This window comes from Silurus meridionalis, chromosome 18 (assembly GCF_014805685.1).
Source record: "Silurus meridionalis isolate SWU-2019-XX chromosome 18, ASM1480568v1, whole genome shotgun sequence".
NCBI lineage: Eukaryota > Metazoa > Chordata > Actinopteri > Siluriformes > Siluridae > Silurus > Silurus meridionalis.
This window is the reverse complement of record NC_060901.1, coordinates 20,725,864-20,744,904: the sequence shown is the minus strand read 5'-3', so window position 1 is coordinate 20,744,904 and position 19,041 is coordinate 20,725,864. Positions and strand designations below refer to the sequence as shown.

Here is a 19,041-nt window from a genome sequence, read left to right as displayed (position 1 = left end):
TTTAGGCGCTAAGAAGTTCCTTGTTCTGGGTTCCTTGTCTTGAACTAGGAGACCCTAACCATGAAGATCTGCTTTCCATGGGTTGAATGTGTGTGGACTGTCTTGAGTGGCTTCCTCACCTTCATCAGTATTTCTGGAAGAATTGTTAGAATGGAGATAGCAATTTTATGGTCTGATGTTTACAAACTTTTATGAAACCCATACCTGCTGTGGTGTAAATGGTAAAAGATCTTCTGCAGGCTGTTGTACAGCACGTCCCGTCATGTTTTATTCATTAACGATCATATCGAGCAGTAAGAAGTTCTCCAAAGCTGATTGATCAGACTCATTGATGGATTGGATTCATGCAAATCATTTTCACCTTGGAGGTCATATGCATGAATAATCGATGAGCTTTCCATAATCAGAAGATACTGAACTAAACATCACATCACATCACATCACATCACATCACATCACATCACAAGGCCTATTATATACACTATATCGCCAAAAGTATTTGGACACCCAAATTTTCCAGCTAAATATGGTTCTTCCCCCAAAAAAGTTTCAAGCACCTGATTGTATACGACGTCTTTGGATGTTTGAGCATTAAGGAGAAATTTAACTAGTTCCAGAACAAAGCCAGCTTCTTGAAGATCCCCATGTGTGTGGAAGATCTTGAGTGGCCTGCTATAGATCTCAAACAATATTGGAATTTGAACCCACCACAGACCTGCTTCCTCACCTACATCAGTGCCGGACTTGTGGCTAAATGAAATCTCACAAATCTCCACAAAATCTAGTAGAACATCTTTTCAGAAGAGTGAAGCTCATTATTGGTGGAAACTAAAAGGTTCCAGTATGTTCCAATGCAGAGAAACCAGACCCTCGGGGAAGACAGTACGGTGTTAGTCATGGTGCAAGAATTAATTGAGCGTTATAGGATGCTTGCTCATGTTTGAGCAGAGGAATGGAAGGAAATGTTCACTTTTATCTCCTCCACAAATATTTACCTTCATCATGTGCGTTCATCGACGCCACCTACGTTACGGAATCTGCATCTGTTCCTGTAAGTGTCAGTAATAAATATAGGAAAGTCACGTGAGCACCTTGACTTGGGGTTTGAGACCAGAAACCTGGGAAAGAATAAAAGAAAAGCATGAAAGCAGAGAAAAGCACGTAAAGATGAGTTTTATTTAAATTAACACATTCAATACACCAGCAGTGGAAGGCCATCAGGGCCAGAAAAGGGTTCAGAATCACTGAATTCATATATTTTTGGTCTATGAACATTATTTCCAAACATTTCACAGCATTTAACCAATCAGGTTGTGAGTTGCTCAATCCGAGGTCCTCTAGAAGGTGTCCAATAATGTCAACATTCATTTAAAAAGGTTTGGTGCAGTTGTGGCTCCATTGAAAGGAGACATGTTGAATTGTGTTCATTGGGTTTCTGAACACATCAGGGTTCGCTCTGTTCTACTGCGCTTCTCTATAACACGGATGATTTCTGTAGACGTGGCGTCATGATGATGGGATTAAGAGGTGGATCGGTTCAGGTAGAACATCACTGAAGGCCTCGGGGTGAAACACACGACATGATAGTGGAAGTAAGTATTCCAGGTGAGGAATCGGGATTCAGGATGTTCTTCCTATGTTAATTAGAAGTGTGGAATTTCCCACATGAAGAGGAAAGACGGGAGTCTTCGAAAGCGTTTTATCTTTTGTCAAAATGCAAACGTAAACCATATGTGATAATAAGAACCACACACACACACACACACACATACACACTTCTGCTTTGGCATGGAATACCGGTATTCTGTTAAATACACAGAACTGCAGCGTTGGCCTCAGGCAGACGGTTATATGAAAATTTTTCTGGATAAGTGTTCAACACACACACACACACACACACACACACACACACACACACACACACACACACACACGATGCTATCAGATATAGCAATAACACGGATAAGAACCCAATGACATTAATATTAACCCTTATGTACATTTTCTTGGGTAGTCACATGACCCAGTCACATGACCGAACTCCCCTTGATATATTTAGCACAACGAGAAAAAGTCGAGTTTGAACTCATAAGACAAAAAGCCCCCTGGGGGACGTTAAAGAACAAAACAAACGTCTGGGAGATTTTTTTTCCGAATTTGTCCATATCGAAGGATTAACCTGTCAAAGCAGCTGAAATTCCTCCTGGTGACTCTGTGCAATGTAAAGTGCTGTTCTGGTGAGAAGAAGAAGAAAAAAATCGCTCTACGTGTGTCTAGATCACAAAGAGATACGAGGAATGTATAAAGAGAAAGTACAGGGGATTTAGGTGCTGCTCCGGGGGTCGGATTCGGGGGTCAGAGGTCACTAACCGAGCAGAAAAGTAGCTGGTGTGAGGGTGTGTTTGTTAGGAAGATGTGCCACTGTGGAATCTGCTCTGATGATGAAAGCATGGAACAGGAAAGATGTTCACCAAAAAGAGACTACTTTCTCTTTGTGTATGTGTGTATGTGTGTATGTGTGTGTGTGTGTGTGTGTGTGTGTATACATATATAAATGGCAGAATTTTGTGGACACCTGACCATAAATAAAATTGTAATGTGCCTCTTTTTGAACATTCCATCCCACACACCGAGTCTCCTAATGAGCTTCACTCTTCTGAGAAGATGTTCCACAGGATTTTGTGGAGATTTAAATTCAGGTACAACATTCAACACACTCTACAGCTAATCTGGTGTAAGAGCTAGCTAGCAATATTAAGTTAAAAGGGTTTGGGATTCGATTAAAAAAATAATAAACGTAGTGACGATTGTTGTAATTGTTACATATTTACACATCTGTCTACCAGAGTGAGAGCCACTGCCAAAACACACACACACACACACACACACACACACACACACACACACACACACACACACACAGAACCAGACACACTCCCGGACCATGCAGTCTGGTTTCCCACTCCCCCTCATTTTCACACAGGAAGTTCTGTCTTAACCCGGGTCATGGACTCTTCAGGGACTGATCAAACCCTCCTCCTTCTCCTTCTCCTCCACCACCATTAACCCCAGTATGCACTAGGAGAAACTGGAAGGCTTTACCCAGTGCCACGGTCCAGTCTCTCATAACCCACTGCACTGGGGTGAGCAGGTCAAACAGAAGGTCAGGATCTTATATAATTCACTGTGAGCTCATGGCTACTCTGCTTGAATGTGACTTCCAACAGGATGCGGCGAGTTTCTCTGGGAGTCGTTCTTCTCACAAACCCACAGGCTCCATGATGATATGGTGAACCCTGGTGTAATTGAGGAGCACTTAATAAAACAGCCTGGAGACGTCCACTGATCAGCCATAACATTAAAACCACCTGTCTAATAGTGTGTAGTTCCTCCTAGTGCCCCTTAAATCCATTGAAGCCTGGACTCCATAAGACCTCTAAAGAGGTGAAGATCCTTTAAATCCTAAAAAGCCTCAGGTACCGTTGTCATGTTCCTCGGAATGTTCCTGAACAATCTGCAGTATGGATGTGCAGAGAACTTTATCATACTCAAAAAGGTTGCTCTCATTAGGGTACTATGAAGAAGTGTATCTGCAGGGGTTCTGCCACCTCATACAAACATCAAAAGAACACCAGGACCCAGCAGAACATCACCCATACTATTACCTATATCCTTACGTCATTGCTATTCCCCAGATAAGCCACGCCCACACATCCAGCTGTCCACATGACCAGACCATGTTCTTCTATTGCTCCTAAAGTTCATAGTAGGTGCTTCGAGTGGAGTACGGAGATCAGCATGGGCTCTCTGACCTCTCTGCAGATATCGATCATGCCAGCTTTAACATTTTCAGCAGTTTGTGCTACAGGAGATTTTCTCTAAGGTCTAACCAGACAGCCTTTGTCTTATCTTGGACCACTTTTGTTTGGTACCAAACATTTTGCTTTCAACACATCAACTTGAAAGTGGAGCTTTTTGGAATTTGAGGTTGTAGTGTGCAGTCATGTCGATATGAGGTCAGAACCTGGAGGAACTCAATGGCAAAAGCTGATCTACATGAGCAAACAACGCAGAACATTAAGAAGATATTATCCTTTAATGGATCATAATCAAAAGACCTTGTTGTCCTACTAACCAGTATAAACAATTATGTCTATTAAAAAAATCCTGATGGACTCAATGCCAGTTCTTTTTTAAGAAAATCTCAATCTCCTAGTGTTTTCTAGAGGTGGATTTAAGGATTGTTTGAAGAAACGCGCAAGAAATGCGCTTCTTGTCCACTTGGAGGCACCGCGTCCCCGATCCTGGTGATGATCTCACTCCTGAACCCTAACAATAAGAGATGCTTGGAGTCGTGTGTGTGTGTGTGTGTGTGTGTGTGTGTGTGTGTGTGTGTGTATATCTATATATGAGTGTATACGCGTTAATGCACGTTTAGGAGGCAATAAGAGAATGGAATGGGGAGGAACCCACGTTCTTATCCATGTTTCGTGTACGGAATCATCCGTTCTTTCCACCGCGCTTGGAACCGCTTCATGCGCGGGCACGCGGTTGTAAATCAAACGGCTCGCACCGGATTGGTTTCGAATCCCGTTCGCCCCGCCCCCTCTTGGTGGGCGGCGCCCGGGTGTCGGTGAAAAGTGCGCGGTCGGAGAGAACGCACTCAGAACCACACTCGGCGCGGCTCGCTCAACCAGGGCGCAGTACGGAGGCGCGGCACGGACGCTCCAACACCGCGTCTGCCTTCGAATAGAAAACACACACACACACACACACACACACACACACACACTCTTTATCGCGCGCGCGCATACAGACGCACGCTCAACGGCAGCAGAGGTGGGAATCTCTCTTCTTTTAGGGATCTGGGCATGGGGGGTTTGCGGTGTGTGTGTGTGTGAGAGAGAGAGAGAGAGAGAGAGAGAGAGAGAGAGAGCTAGAGAGATAAAGAGAGAGGTTAAAGCCTGTATAAAGAGGTATAAACTGACAGTTAAAGTGAAGGACTTAGAAGTTCACTTCATCAGAACCTGCAGATCTGCAGCTCTGCGTGATGGACACCGCAATTACGCGCATATGCCCAAATTCTAGACATAACTCTATTCCTTTCTCTCCATTTTTTTCAGTTCGCTATAAAGAGCAGAAGATGCCAGCTGTGATAAAAAACTCCGACCTGGAGTTCGACTCGTTCCTGCCGTGTTTCTATCCGGACGAGGATGATTTTTACTTGTGCGGCCCCGGTGAGGACATATGGAAAAAGTTCGAGCTGCTGCCCACCCCGCCGCTGTCGCCGAGCCGCGCGGCTCTGGCGAGCGCCGATGACGGGGTCGAGCGCGCGTTGCCGGGCGGCGTCCTCGGGCTCGGCGACCCGCTGGACTGGGCCTCTGAGCTGCTCCTCCTGCCGCCACACGACGCCGACGACGAAGCGTGGCGCGCCCCGGAGAGTGACCTGTTCGGCGCGTGCGCGCTCGACGACCCGGTCATCCTGCAGGACTGCATGTGGAGCGGCTTCTCGGCGCGCGAGAAGCTCGAGCGCGCCGTCAGCGAGAAGCTCGGACGGACCGCATCATCCGCGTCCACCACCACCTCCACCAACAACACAATCTCCACTACCACCGGCGCATCCACCGCCACTTCGAACGCTTCTGGAGCTTCCGGACTTAAAAGCAGCGCGTTAAAGGCGCCCGAGACGAACCGGGCTGCGACCGAGTGCGTGGACCCTGCTGTGGTTTTCCCTTTCCCGATGCACAAAAGGAACGGGGGGCAGAGCGCAAACCAGGCGAGGAGCGCATCCTTGGCTCACGTGGACAGACACGCAGACGACACCCCGAGCGACTCCGGTAAGCGCAATAATAATAATAATAATCGATAATAATAATAATAATAATAAATGTATAATAATTATTATCATACGAATCCGCTTTGGTGCTACGGGCGCGTTCCAGCACTTTTTACTCACCGTATAAACGAGGCTGGTGCGTGATTTCATCAGTGCATTGTCTACAAATCAGACAAAAAGAAGTGAAATCCTGCCCCTTTTTTTCCAGATTCGGGTCTAAAATGTTTTGCATTTTGACCATCACATTAGGACGCAGTTTTAGGGGGTCTTTCTTCTAGTGTTTATTTGGAGAGATCACATGACCGGATTACTGCTGGGGGTCACCGGGTGCTGCTGCTCGTGCTGACGGTGGGCTCGGAGTTTCAGAGCGCGCAGGCTTTCCAAGTGTCCACTAGGTGGCAATAATAATAATAAAGATAATAATAATACTAATAATAATAACAAACACCAACAATAATAATAATAATGAAGATATTAATAAAAATAATAACAATAAAAACAAAAATAAAAGCCTTGAAATAATTCAACCAGCTCGAGAAGCTCCTTTTGTGTGGGAATCTTTTGTGAGGATTTTTTTCTTCCTTGAAGTAGAACCTCTGAAAGGAGGAACCTCCATTGTTGGAGCTTGGTTGAACTTGTACTAAGATAGGAGACTCTGTTTTTATGAGAACGTGGTCCGTTGAAGACAACTTGCATCGCCCCGATACAATGAGGCACTTCCTGTCCAGACGGAGCCGTTGTTTCATATGCAAATCCCTACATCGGGCTTCTCACGTGAGTGTGAGACCTGGCACAGAGTTCCGGCGTGTGGGCTGGATAAAGGTGGTGTAGTGTGTGTGTGTGTGTATATGTGTGTGTGTGTGTGTGTGTGAAAGAGAAAGCGAGTGTACCACTGTGGGCTCGACTTGGCGGGCAGAGAGACTTGCCGAAGGCTGCAGAATAATAATAACAGGGGGAAAAACACCAGGCGTCTCTCTTTACAGCTTTGAAAGAGCGCGATCTTTCTTCAGCTGTCCGTCTGGAACAGCTCCAAGTCACGTGTCTCAGGGTTTGGCCAAAGCCCGCGAATAATCGCCACTCGCGATTACAACACTCCTGCACTCGCGCTGCCTCTTTTTTTACCCCAGCGTTCTCTCCCCGCCCCCATCCAAAATAAAACATACCCTCTGGCAGTAGCAGGAGAAAAAAGAGAGAAGGAAAGAAAGATCTTCTTTACTTTTCCATAAAGCTGACTTGGTTTCACCACACACACACACACACACACACACACGCACACACACGCACATGCAGACGGGTTCCTGCGGAGCACGTTTGAAGTGTGAGACCATGAGATTCAAGATAATGGCAAACACACTTCATGACCGGCTTAGCTGATAATCACCTCAATTATCTCATAAATGTGGCCCTGGAGGGTGTCGCATCTTCTCAGTGTTCTGTCTCTGCACCTGGGCCGGCTGCTCACAAAATAACGGCAGAAAAAAAGCTCGACACCCACACACTCGCAACTTCTGAATCAAACCGAAGTCTATAGAAAAGGCAAAGAAGTTACAAGTAGCACCAAAGTCCCGACATGTTACAATTTTTCCTCAATTTCCGCTCAAATATTTAACGCTCTTTGTGCTTTTCCTTCCAGACGATGACGTAGACGACGATGACGAGGAAGAGGATGAAGAAGACGAAGAAGAAGAAGAAGAAGAGGAGGACGAGGATGAGGAAGAGATCGATGTAGTCACGGTCGAGAAGCGACGATCCACTTCTAGTAAAAACTCCCAGTCCTCGTCGCCAGCGAGCAGGCTGACTGCGGGGGCGCCCCGGGGGCCCCAGGAGCTTATCTTAAAAAGGACAGCGGCGGCTTCCATCCATCAGCAGCAGCACAACTATGCTGCACCTTCGCCGTACTCTGACGACTCGGACCTTCTCTCGGCTCCCCCGAGCAAAAAACACCGATCTGAGAGCAGCGCGACAAACTCGGCCCGGAAACCAGGTCTGTGCTTGTCGATTGCGGCTCAGCGGCTCAGGAAAAGCGGCTCGGGGTCCGACTCGGAGGATAACGAGCGCCGCCGCAACCACAACATCCTGGAGAGGCAACGGCGCAACGACCTGCGCTCCAGCTTCCTGACGCTGCGCGACCAACTGCCCGAGCTAGCGAAAAATGACAAGGCGGCCAAAGTGCTGATTCTGAAGAAGGCCGCGGAGTACGTGAGCTCCCTCGAGGCTCAGCAGCTTCGGCTTCGGCAGGAAAAGGACAAACTCCAGGCAAAACGGCAGCACCTCCTCCGCCGCCTCGAGCAAGCAAGGACTCGCTAGCCTGCTCCACGCTAACCTTGAGCACTCACGGCTGTCAGCTGATTAGCCAGACGGTCTCCTTCTCCTCCTCCTCCCCTTCCCTCTTTCCCCCAACCCCCAAAAACTTACGGACCCTCACTGCCGCCACTTTCTTTGCACATTTTTTGGACGTCTAGAATGTTTCGGGTTTACTTTTGTCATTCCAGTCACATCACGGAAAAGAGAAAGTCCACGGATGGACCTCCATTCTGATTTCTTCTTCTTTTTTTTTTTTTAGAAGGGGGGGTTTTCTGCGTCAGAAGCCCCCTTCCTCCCTCAGACTTTCGTAAGACTGCGATTCAGGAATGTGGAAGTTTCGACGAGGAGAACGCAATACAACACACACACACACTTTGCCTTCACTTCACTGCAGAGACGACACGAAAAATAGCAATTATACAAAACAGGAAATTGTTCAGGAGTCCACACACACACACACACACACACACACACACACACACACACACCTCTCATTCTGGTGCTTAATACTCCAGATATACCTCCGAGCACCTTGATGTCTTGTTAAGCAAAAACACTATCTATCAGTCTGCCTTGATTTTTTTTCTATCATTTTGTACACAGAACTGTTTTTTTTTTTGGGTTTTTCTACGAAAAAGAACTCGACTGGAAGTTTATATAGCGTTATTGAGTACTGTATGATCCTCGATTTACGAGGTACTTTTGTAATATAATATGTACTTCGTATTTTTTCCCCTTTTTTTCTACTACCGTTCCTCTTTTCGTTCGTCGCGACGACACGTTACTAATTTGTACCCTTTACGCTTTAGTGTGCTTCTGATACATACTAAAAATCGATACTTATATTTTCGTATGAAAATGAGTTGAGTAGATATCACTATCTTGTTTTATCTCTTCGCTCTTTACGTTGATTCTTCTTCTTCTTTTTGTACAGAAATCTCTCTATCTGCATTTACTTTGATCATTTGTTTGTTTTTCATCCCTTTGTTATTTTTTTTATATATATATTTGTACCTATCGGGTTCGTAGAACTGGGTCAATGGGAATGTGTTTTTATTTTTTCTTTTCTTTTCTAAGTTCTCCTTTCTCTCTTTTTCTAAGCGTACATTTTAGTGCTGCAACTCATAGCACTTTGAAATACCTCATTTTGGAAAAATAAATAGGCTTTTGAAAGAAAAGAATCTGAGTGTTCCAGAGTGTTTTCACTTTTACATCTCCACCTCCACTCATTCTCCCTCCTGCACCACCATCATCGCTATGTCCATCACCTCCACTATTTCCACTACACCTCAATCTGAACACCTCCACTATCTCCACACCCCCCAAATGACCAACCACCTCCACCACAACTCTTATGTTGGAAACTGGGTGGTGGTAAAGGTATCTCCACCACCTCCTGTACTACTCCTCCACCTCCACTGCTCTGGATGTAGGAGGTTAATATGAATCACATACAGTCCACCATGTAGGTCAACAAAAATGATTCAATTTGGGAGTGGAATGAGTCGTTTTCCCAAATGATTCTCTCTCTTTCTCAGCACATCTCATCCAACATCATTTCTCATGAGGATACACGTTTATGAAAATATACAGCACTCGCCCTCCATCCCTCTCTTATCTTCCCTACCTTTCTCTACATTCCTTTCTACATCTTCCTCCACACCCATTTCTTTATTTCTCATTTCCCTTCTTTATATTTCTCCATCTTTCCCTCCATTTTTCTCTCCATCCCTTTAGTCAACCTGTCCATAGTGCCTTTGTGTCTATCTTTCTCCATCGTTCTCCCTTTTCCTGATCCTTCTCCACCTTTTTCTCTACATTCCTTCATCTTTTTTATTTTATTTATATTACAGCAATAATCTTGTTTTCTTGGTGTATCTTTTTCACCCTCATTCACTTTTCCACTCTTATTACCAATTCCAGTGAGTGTGTTCTTCTTCCTCCTCTCTCTTTCTCTCTATCCTTTTTCCATCTTTTTCTCCCACTCTCTCTCTCTCTCTCTCACACACACACACACACACCACAAAGTGGTTGTAAAAGTATAGGGGCATGCACAGATGCACTTCTAGGAACTCGCGCGAGCGCGCGCACACACAAAACACAAACACACACACACACACGCTCTCTCACCAAGAGGCGACATTGAAGCGTGCTCTGCACACACACACACACACACACACACACACAAAACGCCGCTCCTTACCTCATTGTTCGGAGGGTCGCCATGGAAACTGGAGCAGCTGCAGCGTGGCGCACTTGGAGCGAGAGCGCATTTTATTCTGCGTGTGTGTGTGTGTGTGTGTGTGTGTGTATACGCGCGCGAGTGAGCGTGCGTGTGTGTGTGTGTGTGTTCTGTCCTTTTCTGTCCTTTGTGCCCAGGCTGTCGTGACTGGGGTGTGTAATGTCGGAGTAGAGAGTTGGTGACTCTGGGCCACATGGCATGAAAGCGTGCTGAAAGAGAGGAAAGGACAAATAAAAGACAAGAAACAGAAAGGGGAGAAAAGAGGGAGAAAGAAAGAGACAGAAAATTGAGAAACAAATGAGAAGAAAAGAGAGAAATCGAGTTAGAAAATAAACTCCTTGGAGAGTCTGTAGACTATGGAATGATTACATAACAGTCTGAGATTTCCTGTGTGTGTGTGTGTGTGTGTGTGTGTGTGTGTGTGAGATCTGTAGGATGCAGTAGCCATAGGAGACCCCACTGTACCATCTGGCCGATGGCTTATCTCACTTAGTTATGGAAAAAAAACCCAGACAAGACAGAGACCAAGACAATACCATCACCACGACTACAGCAATAGAGCTGTATAGAGAGAACGTGTGTGTGTGTGTGTGTGTGTGTGTGTGTGTGTGTGTGTTTTCGAACAACCTTTGAATACCCGACGATACACAACCATTAGAATGCAGTTGTTCCGTAGTTCATTAGTGGGGTTTTGCACAACATCTTGCCAAAAGTATTGGGACACCCGACTTTCCCACCCATATCCGGTTTTCCTCCAAAACGTTCCCACAAATGATTGTATGGGACGAATTTAGGAGCATGAAATTTCCCTTCGCTTCAACTAGAAAACCTAAACCTGTTCCAGCATGACAATGCCCCTGTGCACAAAGCCAGCTTCATGGAAATATACTTTCCAAGGGTTGGATGTGTGTGGAAGATCTTGAGTGGCCTGCTAGAGTGCTCAAACACCTTTTGGATGAATTGGTGTTCTGGGGTGGAGTACCAATTCATCCAAAAGGTGTTTGAGCACTCTAGCAGGCCCTTGTAGCTAAATGAAATCCCACAAAGCTCCACATAAACTAGGGGGACATCTTCCCAGAAGAGTGGAGCTCAGCAATATTACATAGGAAACGTATGGGTAGGTGCCTACAAACATTTGCTGGCTGTCAAAAGAAATGAGTTGCAGGACGACCTGAAAGCAGCAGCAACAGTTACTCTGATTGTTAGTTCTACTGAAGAACCCGATCAGTTCCAGAACCCAAACCCGAATGCTGACTTTTAGAATAAATTGATCAACAATTTCTAAGTGGAAGATGCAAAAACAGTCTACCCTTCTCCATTTTTCTCTTTATTATTCTCTCCATCATTGTCTCTACCTATCTCTATCTTTCTCTCAACCCTTTTCTCTGCCATTCTCCATCTTTCTCATCACCTTTTCTCTACCTCTCTTTACATCATTTTTCTATTTTTCTCTCTACCACTTTATCTTTCTCCATTATTCTCTCCATCTTTTTTTAAAGAAAAAACTCAAACCAGCAGCAACAAGTACTCGACTGGTTTGTTCTACTCAAGAACCGGGTCAGTTCCAGAACCTGAATCCAGCTGTTACAAACGAATGAAATGATGTAAGTAACTGCTGCTTTTTTGAACCAAATTGAAAACAAGTTCCGTCATTGAAAGACGCAGGAACAGAGAGTGAGTGTGATGGAAAGTGAGGGATGAAGAGGAAGAGAGAAGACAAGCGTCCAGCCTCTTTTTAATCCAGAGGCTCTCTAAGAGCTCAGCTAATCCTCACACACACACACACACACACACACACACACACACACACACACACACGTGCAGCAGAGCCACACAAACAATAGCATGCCAGGCCCCGTCTAACAGGGCACCGGGCAGAACTGAAGCTGCCATCTGTCTCACGTCAGGTGCTGAAAGGAGAAACCCAGGCTGAACTGAGAGAAAGGGAGAGAGAGGGACAGAAAGGGAGAGAGAGGGAAAGAGAGGCAGAGAGAGAGAGAGGTGTAAGTCATAGGTGATCAAAGTTTACCCAATTGTTTGGTGATTAGCATACAGATGGTTAGACATGATCTCGCTCTTTCACTCTTTCTCTCTCTCTCTCTCTCTCTCTCTCTCTCTCTCTCTCTCTCTCGCTCTCACACTCATTCATTCACTCACATTCACTCACATACATTCACTCACATTCACTCACACTCCCAACCGAGTGAAGAACACACACCAGGAAGTTGTGTATGTGTATAGAGATGTTAGATCTGATTTATGTCTCTCCTGCAGGAATATTGAGGTGTCCACTGTGTCCAATCAAAGGTACATGATCTCCATCTTTCTCTATCCCTTTCCCCATTTTTTTTCTCCACCCTTTTCTCTCTCTCTTTTTCTCCATCTTTTTTTCTCAGAAAAGAAAGAAAGAAAGCAAAAGAAAAAAGTAGACAAATAAATGAAATGGAATCAAAGAAATGTTAGATAGATAGATAGATAGATAGATAGATAGATAGATAGATAGATAGATAGATAGATAGATAGATAGATAGAGAAAGAAAGAAAGAAAGAAAGAAAGAAAGAAAGAAAGAAAGAAAGAAAGAAAGAAAGAGTGACAGCCTGTAGAAGGACCCGCTCGCTTGGTGGAGGGGTTGAAGGTCATGGCTGCATTGTTCTCATGTCCTCCTCAGACAGTTATGTGTCTTTTTGATCTCAGAACAGTTCCTCAGTTCCTCAGACACATTGAGGGCAGATCTCAGAGGGAAGCCTCTTAATGATCTGGAGCACATGGAGTTTTTGAGAAGAACAGGATTAGACATGTAAACATGAAGATCCACATCGCCTCTACATTACATATGAATTATAACCAAACTCACAGACAGAATGGCCACAAACCAGCTTCAAACCTGAACACAGACCTGAACACACGACTTCACCGCTTTCCATTACAGCTCCATTAACCACCATCATACTGTACCGAGGAGAAGCACTGAAGTTCTGGTCTGTGATGGTCAGCAGCTCTGTCACTACATCAGTCTCTAACCCACCCCACACATCCTGTTTCTCCACTGCATGGAAAAATGGAAATGAGTGGAAAAATAACAAAAGTACAGAAGGAATTGGGCAAATAAAAAAAATGCACATCAATGAACAAGAAATTAATAAATAAATAAATAAATAAATAAATAAATAAATAAATAAATAAAAGAAGGAAGGAGGGAAGGAAGATTGACAAGCAGACAGAAACTTAGAGTAAAGAAAGAAAGAAAGAAAGAAAGAAAGAAAGAAAGAAAGAAAGAAAGAAAGAAAGAAAGAAAGAAAGAAAGAAAGAAAGAAAAATGAATAAATAAATCAATAAATAAACAAAAGAATAGGACAGACAGACAGACAGACAGACAGACAGACAGATAGATAGATAGATAGATAGATAGATAGATAGATAGATAGATAGATAGATAGATAGATAGATAGATAGATAGATAGATAGATAGATAGAAAGAAAGAAATAAGGCAAAAAAAGAAAGAAAACTAAAAGGGACCAAATTCTTGTTGATAAAAGGACAGAAAATATCAAAAGAAAGAAAGAAAGAAAGAAAGAAAGAAAGAAAGAAAGAAAGAAAGAAAGAAAGAAAGAAAGCTTAATGTGTAATGGAAAGCTACAGGAACATGTCTGAGTGTGTGTGTGTGAGAGTCTGTGTGTGTGTGAGAGTCTGTGTGTGTGTGTGTGTGTGTGTGTGTGTGTGTGTGTGTGTGTGTGTGTGTGTAATTCTGCGGGCTGCTGGAGTGAATACTGATTACAGGCCTGTCTGACCAGCTGATAGATCGCACTACAATTACATCACACACACACACACACACACACACACACACACACACACACACACACACACACACAGTTTACCTTTAATCTGAATATACAAGATTTTAACATATTAAACATGTGTCCAAAAGCATTTTCCATTACATATTTCATGTTCATTAATTTTTATAATCAGCTCCACTCTTCTGGAAAGATGTTCCTCTAGACTTCTTGGAGATTTCTGATGTCTCATTTAGCCACTTAGTAAGGTCAGGTACCGATGTAGGTAAGGAAGTGAGGAGGTCTGGAGTTTCATTCATATCAATCCCAATAGGGTCAGAAGCTGAAGCAAGATCTTCCACACACATCCAACCTATGGAAAGAAGATCAAGAAAGAAGATCTTCCACAGAGCAGATCTTCACGGAGCTAGAGATCTAGAAAATCTAGTGGAACATCTTCCCAGAAGATGGAGTTTGTTCTAAGAGTGAATGGAGACACTGTGGGATTGACCTTTGGTGAGCCTCACGAGGAAGCCAATCATATCGGTGCAGTCACTGGCGAAGATCTTCACACAAACATGCTTTTAAAGGTAAACATGTAAGATGTAAGAAGACCTGGTGCAGGTGAAAGCAGTTGACACTTAACACCCTTCACACACGATCCTGCAGAAGCTCCTCAGAAACTGGACACCATCTATAAGTTTTTGAGGGCCCCAATGCCCTCTCTACCCCTCATCATTTAGGACTTATAACATCAAAGAAGAACAACCACAATGGCGTTGGAAGCACTCGACCTTCAAAAGATCGACAAGGTATTTTTCTTCAGCGTCTTTCCGTGCGAACAATGGGTGCGATTTGACAAAAGGAGGGAACACAAAGAGAAAACCGAGGCACGTTGCTCACCTGCTGGAAGTAACACAATCGCTTAACGACCACACCGGGGCATTGTGGGACGCGCTCGGGAGAAATGGGACCACACGCTTAACATCCCACGCAAACCTTAGATGCTGTCTAGGATTTCAGCGATTTAAGCAGAGGCCTTTTGGTGACTAAAATCTATAATAAGATAACTGTGCATGGAAGGGCACTTAGTCATGAACGGCCAAATGAGATATTCAGGGAAAAGTAGAACATACGTCAGCTGAAAACATTGAGAAAGAAGGAGAGAAAGAAAGAAAGAAAGCACAAGGGACTTTAGATGGAGGATGAAAGACAAGAAGAGTGCTGATAGGTCCAGGTGTACCATGTTAAGGCAATTCTTAGGTAAGACGAGAAGAGGGCTTCTGTCTGTCAGCTCATATAACGAAGGTGTGTAAAACACACACACACACACACACACACACACACACACACACACACACACACCATAACCAATTGCTTTGAAAAGCAGACCATACAAGCCAGAGCTGGAAGTTCAGGAAGCCATTCCATTGGCTACCTGGAAACATATCATCAGCAGGTTGTTTTCAGAATGTCGCTCACAATGGCGTTCTGTCATCTCTACATCTCATATGTCCAAATCGGTTCCTGATGTGCCTCTCGTTTTAACCTTTGACCCAAGCTCTTGGGACTGCATTTATCTTTAGCCATGTCTAACATTGCTTGACGCTCCACTCGGGCCCCCTGTTGCAGCCTCCATGTTGCTGGAATCGCAAGGGTCAGCGGTGGGCTTTCCCCACAGAATAGCTCCATTGTGAGGCCCCCCTGTGTGCTAGCTGACTAAGGGAAGTGAGCACTTGGCTAAGGGGGCTTATCTGGCCACGCCCCCTTTCCCCCTCCCTCCTGGAGAGCTTTAGTCCGAATCCTTTCTAAATACCTCCCCTGTTCATCCCTTCATCCCCTCCTATTCACCCGACTCCCGTTCACCTCATTTATTCATCACCTTGATCATTCGTGTTACAGCTTCATGGAGATTTTTGGAGATGTTTATGGATGGTGGATTTGTTTTGAATTGCGCATCACATCTGGTCCCAGAGGGTTCGGTCTCGTCAGAAATTCATTGTCCCTTCGGGGCGAGGTAAAATAAAAGGAATTCATTCACCTAACGTGAATTTAATTGGTCCGAGTTACTGGTTAACTGCTTTCGAATGTCACCCTTTAAAATGCTTCGTTGATTTGTGCCAGTCCCACGCCGCTCACCGGTCACACAGGAGGGACGCTAGAGCAGCCATTTTTTAACAAGGACCCCGACTGAATTTATGCAGCAACTTCAAAGCCGACCTTAGTGCAAGTCCTTAATACTCAAATAGATGGCAGTCACAAAGTCGCCATTACTGCTACTGTGTAAAGCCCGAAGCCATTCCCCTCCCCTACTCGTTTTCTCCTTTCTGAGTGAGGTAAAACAGTTTCCTGCTGACGCTAGTTAATTTTGGCCGTCTGTGTCGTAACAGTGTAACAATACAGCACTCAGTGAAACCCAAACAATTACACAGTGAGTGAATTTACGAACACCACGACATTTATGCGTGGATACATAAGTTTCATTTAGGGCAGCCAATAACGGACTCGACACTAAACCCATTGTTAATACGAGGTGATATTAACAAGTTTCGAGACTTTATTTATCTAAAGTACGTTTACACACAGTCACCGTCCCCTTGCACAGCAATACAGGAACGTCTCCTGGAAGTCTTCCACCTTCTGCGGTAGTCAAAACAAGCGAGCTGGATCTTCATCGAAGTCAAAGCGCAAGAGCCAAATCTGCCGTGTCGGAAAGTGAGATCATGTGGATCGTTCTCCGATGCTCATCATTCACAGGTTGACGAACTGCTTCGACGTTGAGCTTACTTGTCTGTCGCCGTCTTCCAGCGATGATCTTCCGCTCTTGAAGCGTGGGGGGCACTCAAAACACCTCTAACGACTCGTTGCCGCTTTGCCGTATGTGGACGTTGTGACAAATGTCTTTGTGGCAGACTTGCCCAGTTTCATGCAGAATTTCATGTTTGCTTTGACTTGCTGTTTAGGATGAAATCGCAGATGTGGTGAAAAGCCCAGTTACACCGCCTCCAAACATTTTGATACCGCCTTGTATTTTATACAAACACAAATGTAGACACCTCCGAAATTTTCATGGTGGATTCTCTAGCGGTTTTACCTACAGTCTTGTTTTTGCTGACACTCCATCCAAGGTGCTGTGCACTGGAACTAGCCGTTGCTCACCGGTTATAAATTCCTTACATATTAGCATGAACTTCACGTCCATTGCTGCCCTTCATGCATGATGACATTGATCAGATTGGAGTATGTTTCCCTCCGTGATTACATTGATTTGATGACTGTGATGACAAAAGAAAATTTCGGCTGCTGATTAGACATGGAAAAAATCAATGTCACGGTTTATTTGCCTGATTTGCTGTAGCTCTGTCTGTGGAACAGTGTGTGTGTGTGTGTGTGTGTGTGTGTGTGTGTGTGTGTGTGTGTGTGTGTGTGCGTGTGTTATAACCAATCCCAGACCTACACTCAGTGACACACTCATCTCATTTCACACAGACTCCAGCCATAAAACCACACTTCCGCACTCTCACCCTGAATCAGTCATTCCTCTGTTCTGTACCACTCTTCCTCGTTCGTTGTTTCACTCTCACTCTGTCCTGGCGTTCATGGTGTCCACTGGGTCATGGCACCAGATTAGCAAATGAAGTACTACTAAAAAAGAGGAGAAACAGGTAAAGTGTGTAATATTAGAGCAAGGCAACGTTTATAACCCTACTTTTTTTTTTACTGAAGCTCATGCAGCTTTTTGAAACACGAGGCATATGTTAGCAGCTGGGCCAGAATTAGAGGCATGTGTTGCGTTGCAGTGGGGCGGGTTTACGGTCACCGCCAGCATTTGATGTGCTGTAATGAGGAAGTGAGCAACTTCCTGTGGCTAACAGAAGCGAGGGAGAGGAGGAGGGGTGGTGGTGGTGGTGATGGGGTTACGGTGGAGGAGATAAATGAAAAGCAGAAGTACCAGGGCAGCCAGACGAACAGGAGCGTTGGGTTAAATGTTCTTTTTTGTCGTACTTCCTTAGAATGGCAGGGGGTCAAAAAGGGCACGTCCAGGTTCAGCTGTGTGTGTGTAGGAGATGTGTGCAGTCTTACACATCATTATAGATGAAAGATGAAATGCGTTAGGGTTAATTGTGTACGCTTGAGCCAGCTGGCACACCGGACCCTTTTAATCAGGGGGAGGTTTTATTGCTTTGCGAGTCTGAATTAGTTAGTTAGTTTGACACTATTCATCCAACTGCAGCGTTTCCAGCCAACGAAATGCTCGGAGAATCTCAGTAAAAAAGTCTAGTGAGAGCTGACAAACTGTGAAAGCACAAACGAGTCCCAGAAAAACATGTAACCTCACATCTGACCAGCTTTTCTGAAACTCCATTGACCCAATAAACTTTCTCTTTTAAAGCCATTTTGTATTGTGTTTGTTATCTCAAAGTTGACCTTTAGAGCAGGATTTGTGACCTCCACTCCACACAGACAAAAAGCCGAACACCAGGATTTGTCCAAGTACCTTGAAGACCCTGAATGGAGAAGATCTCGAAACAGATCTCGAAACACGCTTCAAAAAACGGAGAAGCCGGGATCAGCCCTCTAACAGCAAAAGTGAAATCTGAGTGTCGAACAATTATGATCAACTCTTCTATTCGATCTGGGATCCGTTTGGAAATGCGGATCAATTGTTTACTTGTGGGTCTTTCTGGAGATCCACAAGTGGAATGCTGCAGTCAGAGCTCATAAATCTCCTCCAGATGATAACAATGCAGTTGAACAGCCATAAAGTTCTCTTAAGTATCTTTTCCACCGCTGAGGATTAGCCTGTTAGCATCTTCTCTCCTGAGAGCTTGCTTATTCTTATGCAATGAGTTAAGACCCCCTGCTGAACACACACACACA

At 44.6% G+C, this 19,041-nt stretch overlaps 1 protein-coding gene and 1 long non-coding RNA gene across 2 annotated transcripts in view; one reads left to right on the top strand and one right to left on the bottom strand.

The window, feature by feature from the left end:
* Window positions 1-1,001: 1,001 nt before the first annotated feature.
* The window catches only part of LOC124400743, a 48,155-nt gene continuing 30,115 nt past the window's right edge, over window positions 1,002-19,041 (bottom strand). The window contains exons 2-3 of the long non-coding RNA XR_006928430.1: window positions 10,344-10,591; window positions 1,002-1,118 (exon numbers count right to left, since the gene is read on the bottom strand). This is a non-coding gene — a long non-coding RNA (uncharacterized LOC124400743). The remainder of the gene's footprint in view (window positions 1,119-10,343; window positions 10,592-19,041) is intronic.
* On the top strand, window positions 4,443-9,321 carry mycn (MYCN proto-oncogene, bHLH transcription factor). The gene is made up of 3 exons (XM_046872467.1): window positions 4,443-4,839; window positions 5,124-5,837; window positions 7,470-9,321. Exons 2-3 carry the CDS (start codon window positions 5,144-5,146, stop codon window positions 8,141-8,143), a joined length of 1,368 nt encoding a protein of 455 aa, XP_046728423.1. The 5' UTR covers window positions 4,443-4,839; window positions 5,124-5,143; the 3' UTR covers window positions 8,144-9,321.

Bases quoted from the DNA above. Each gene is read 5' to 3' on its own strand.
- mycn (XM_046872467.1), top strand. From the start codon at position 5,144: ATGCCAGCTGTGATAAAAAACTCCGACCTGGAGTTCGACTCGTTCCTG. The intron at 5,838-7,469 runs GTAAGCGCAATA...TTTTCCTTCCAG, and splicing joins CGACACCCCGAGCGACTCCG to ACGATGACGTAGACGACGAT.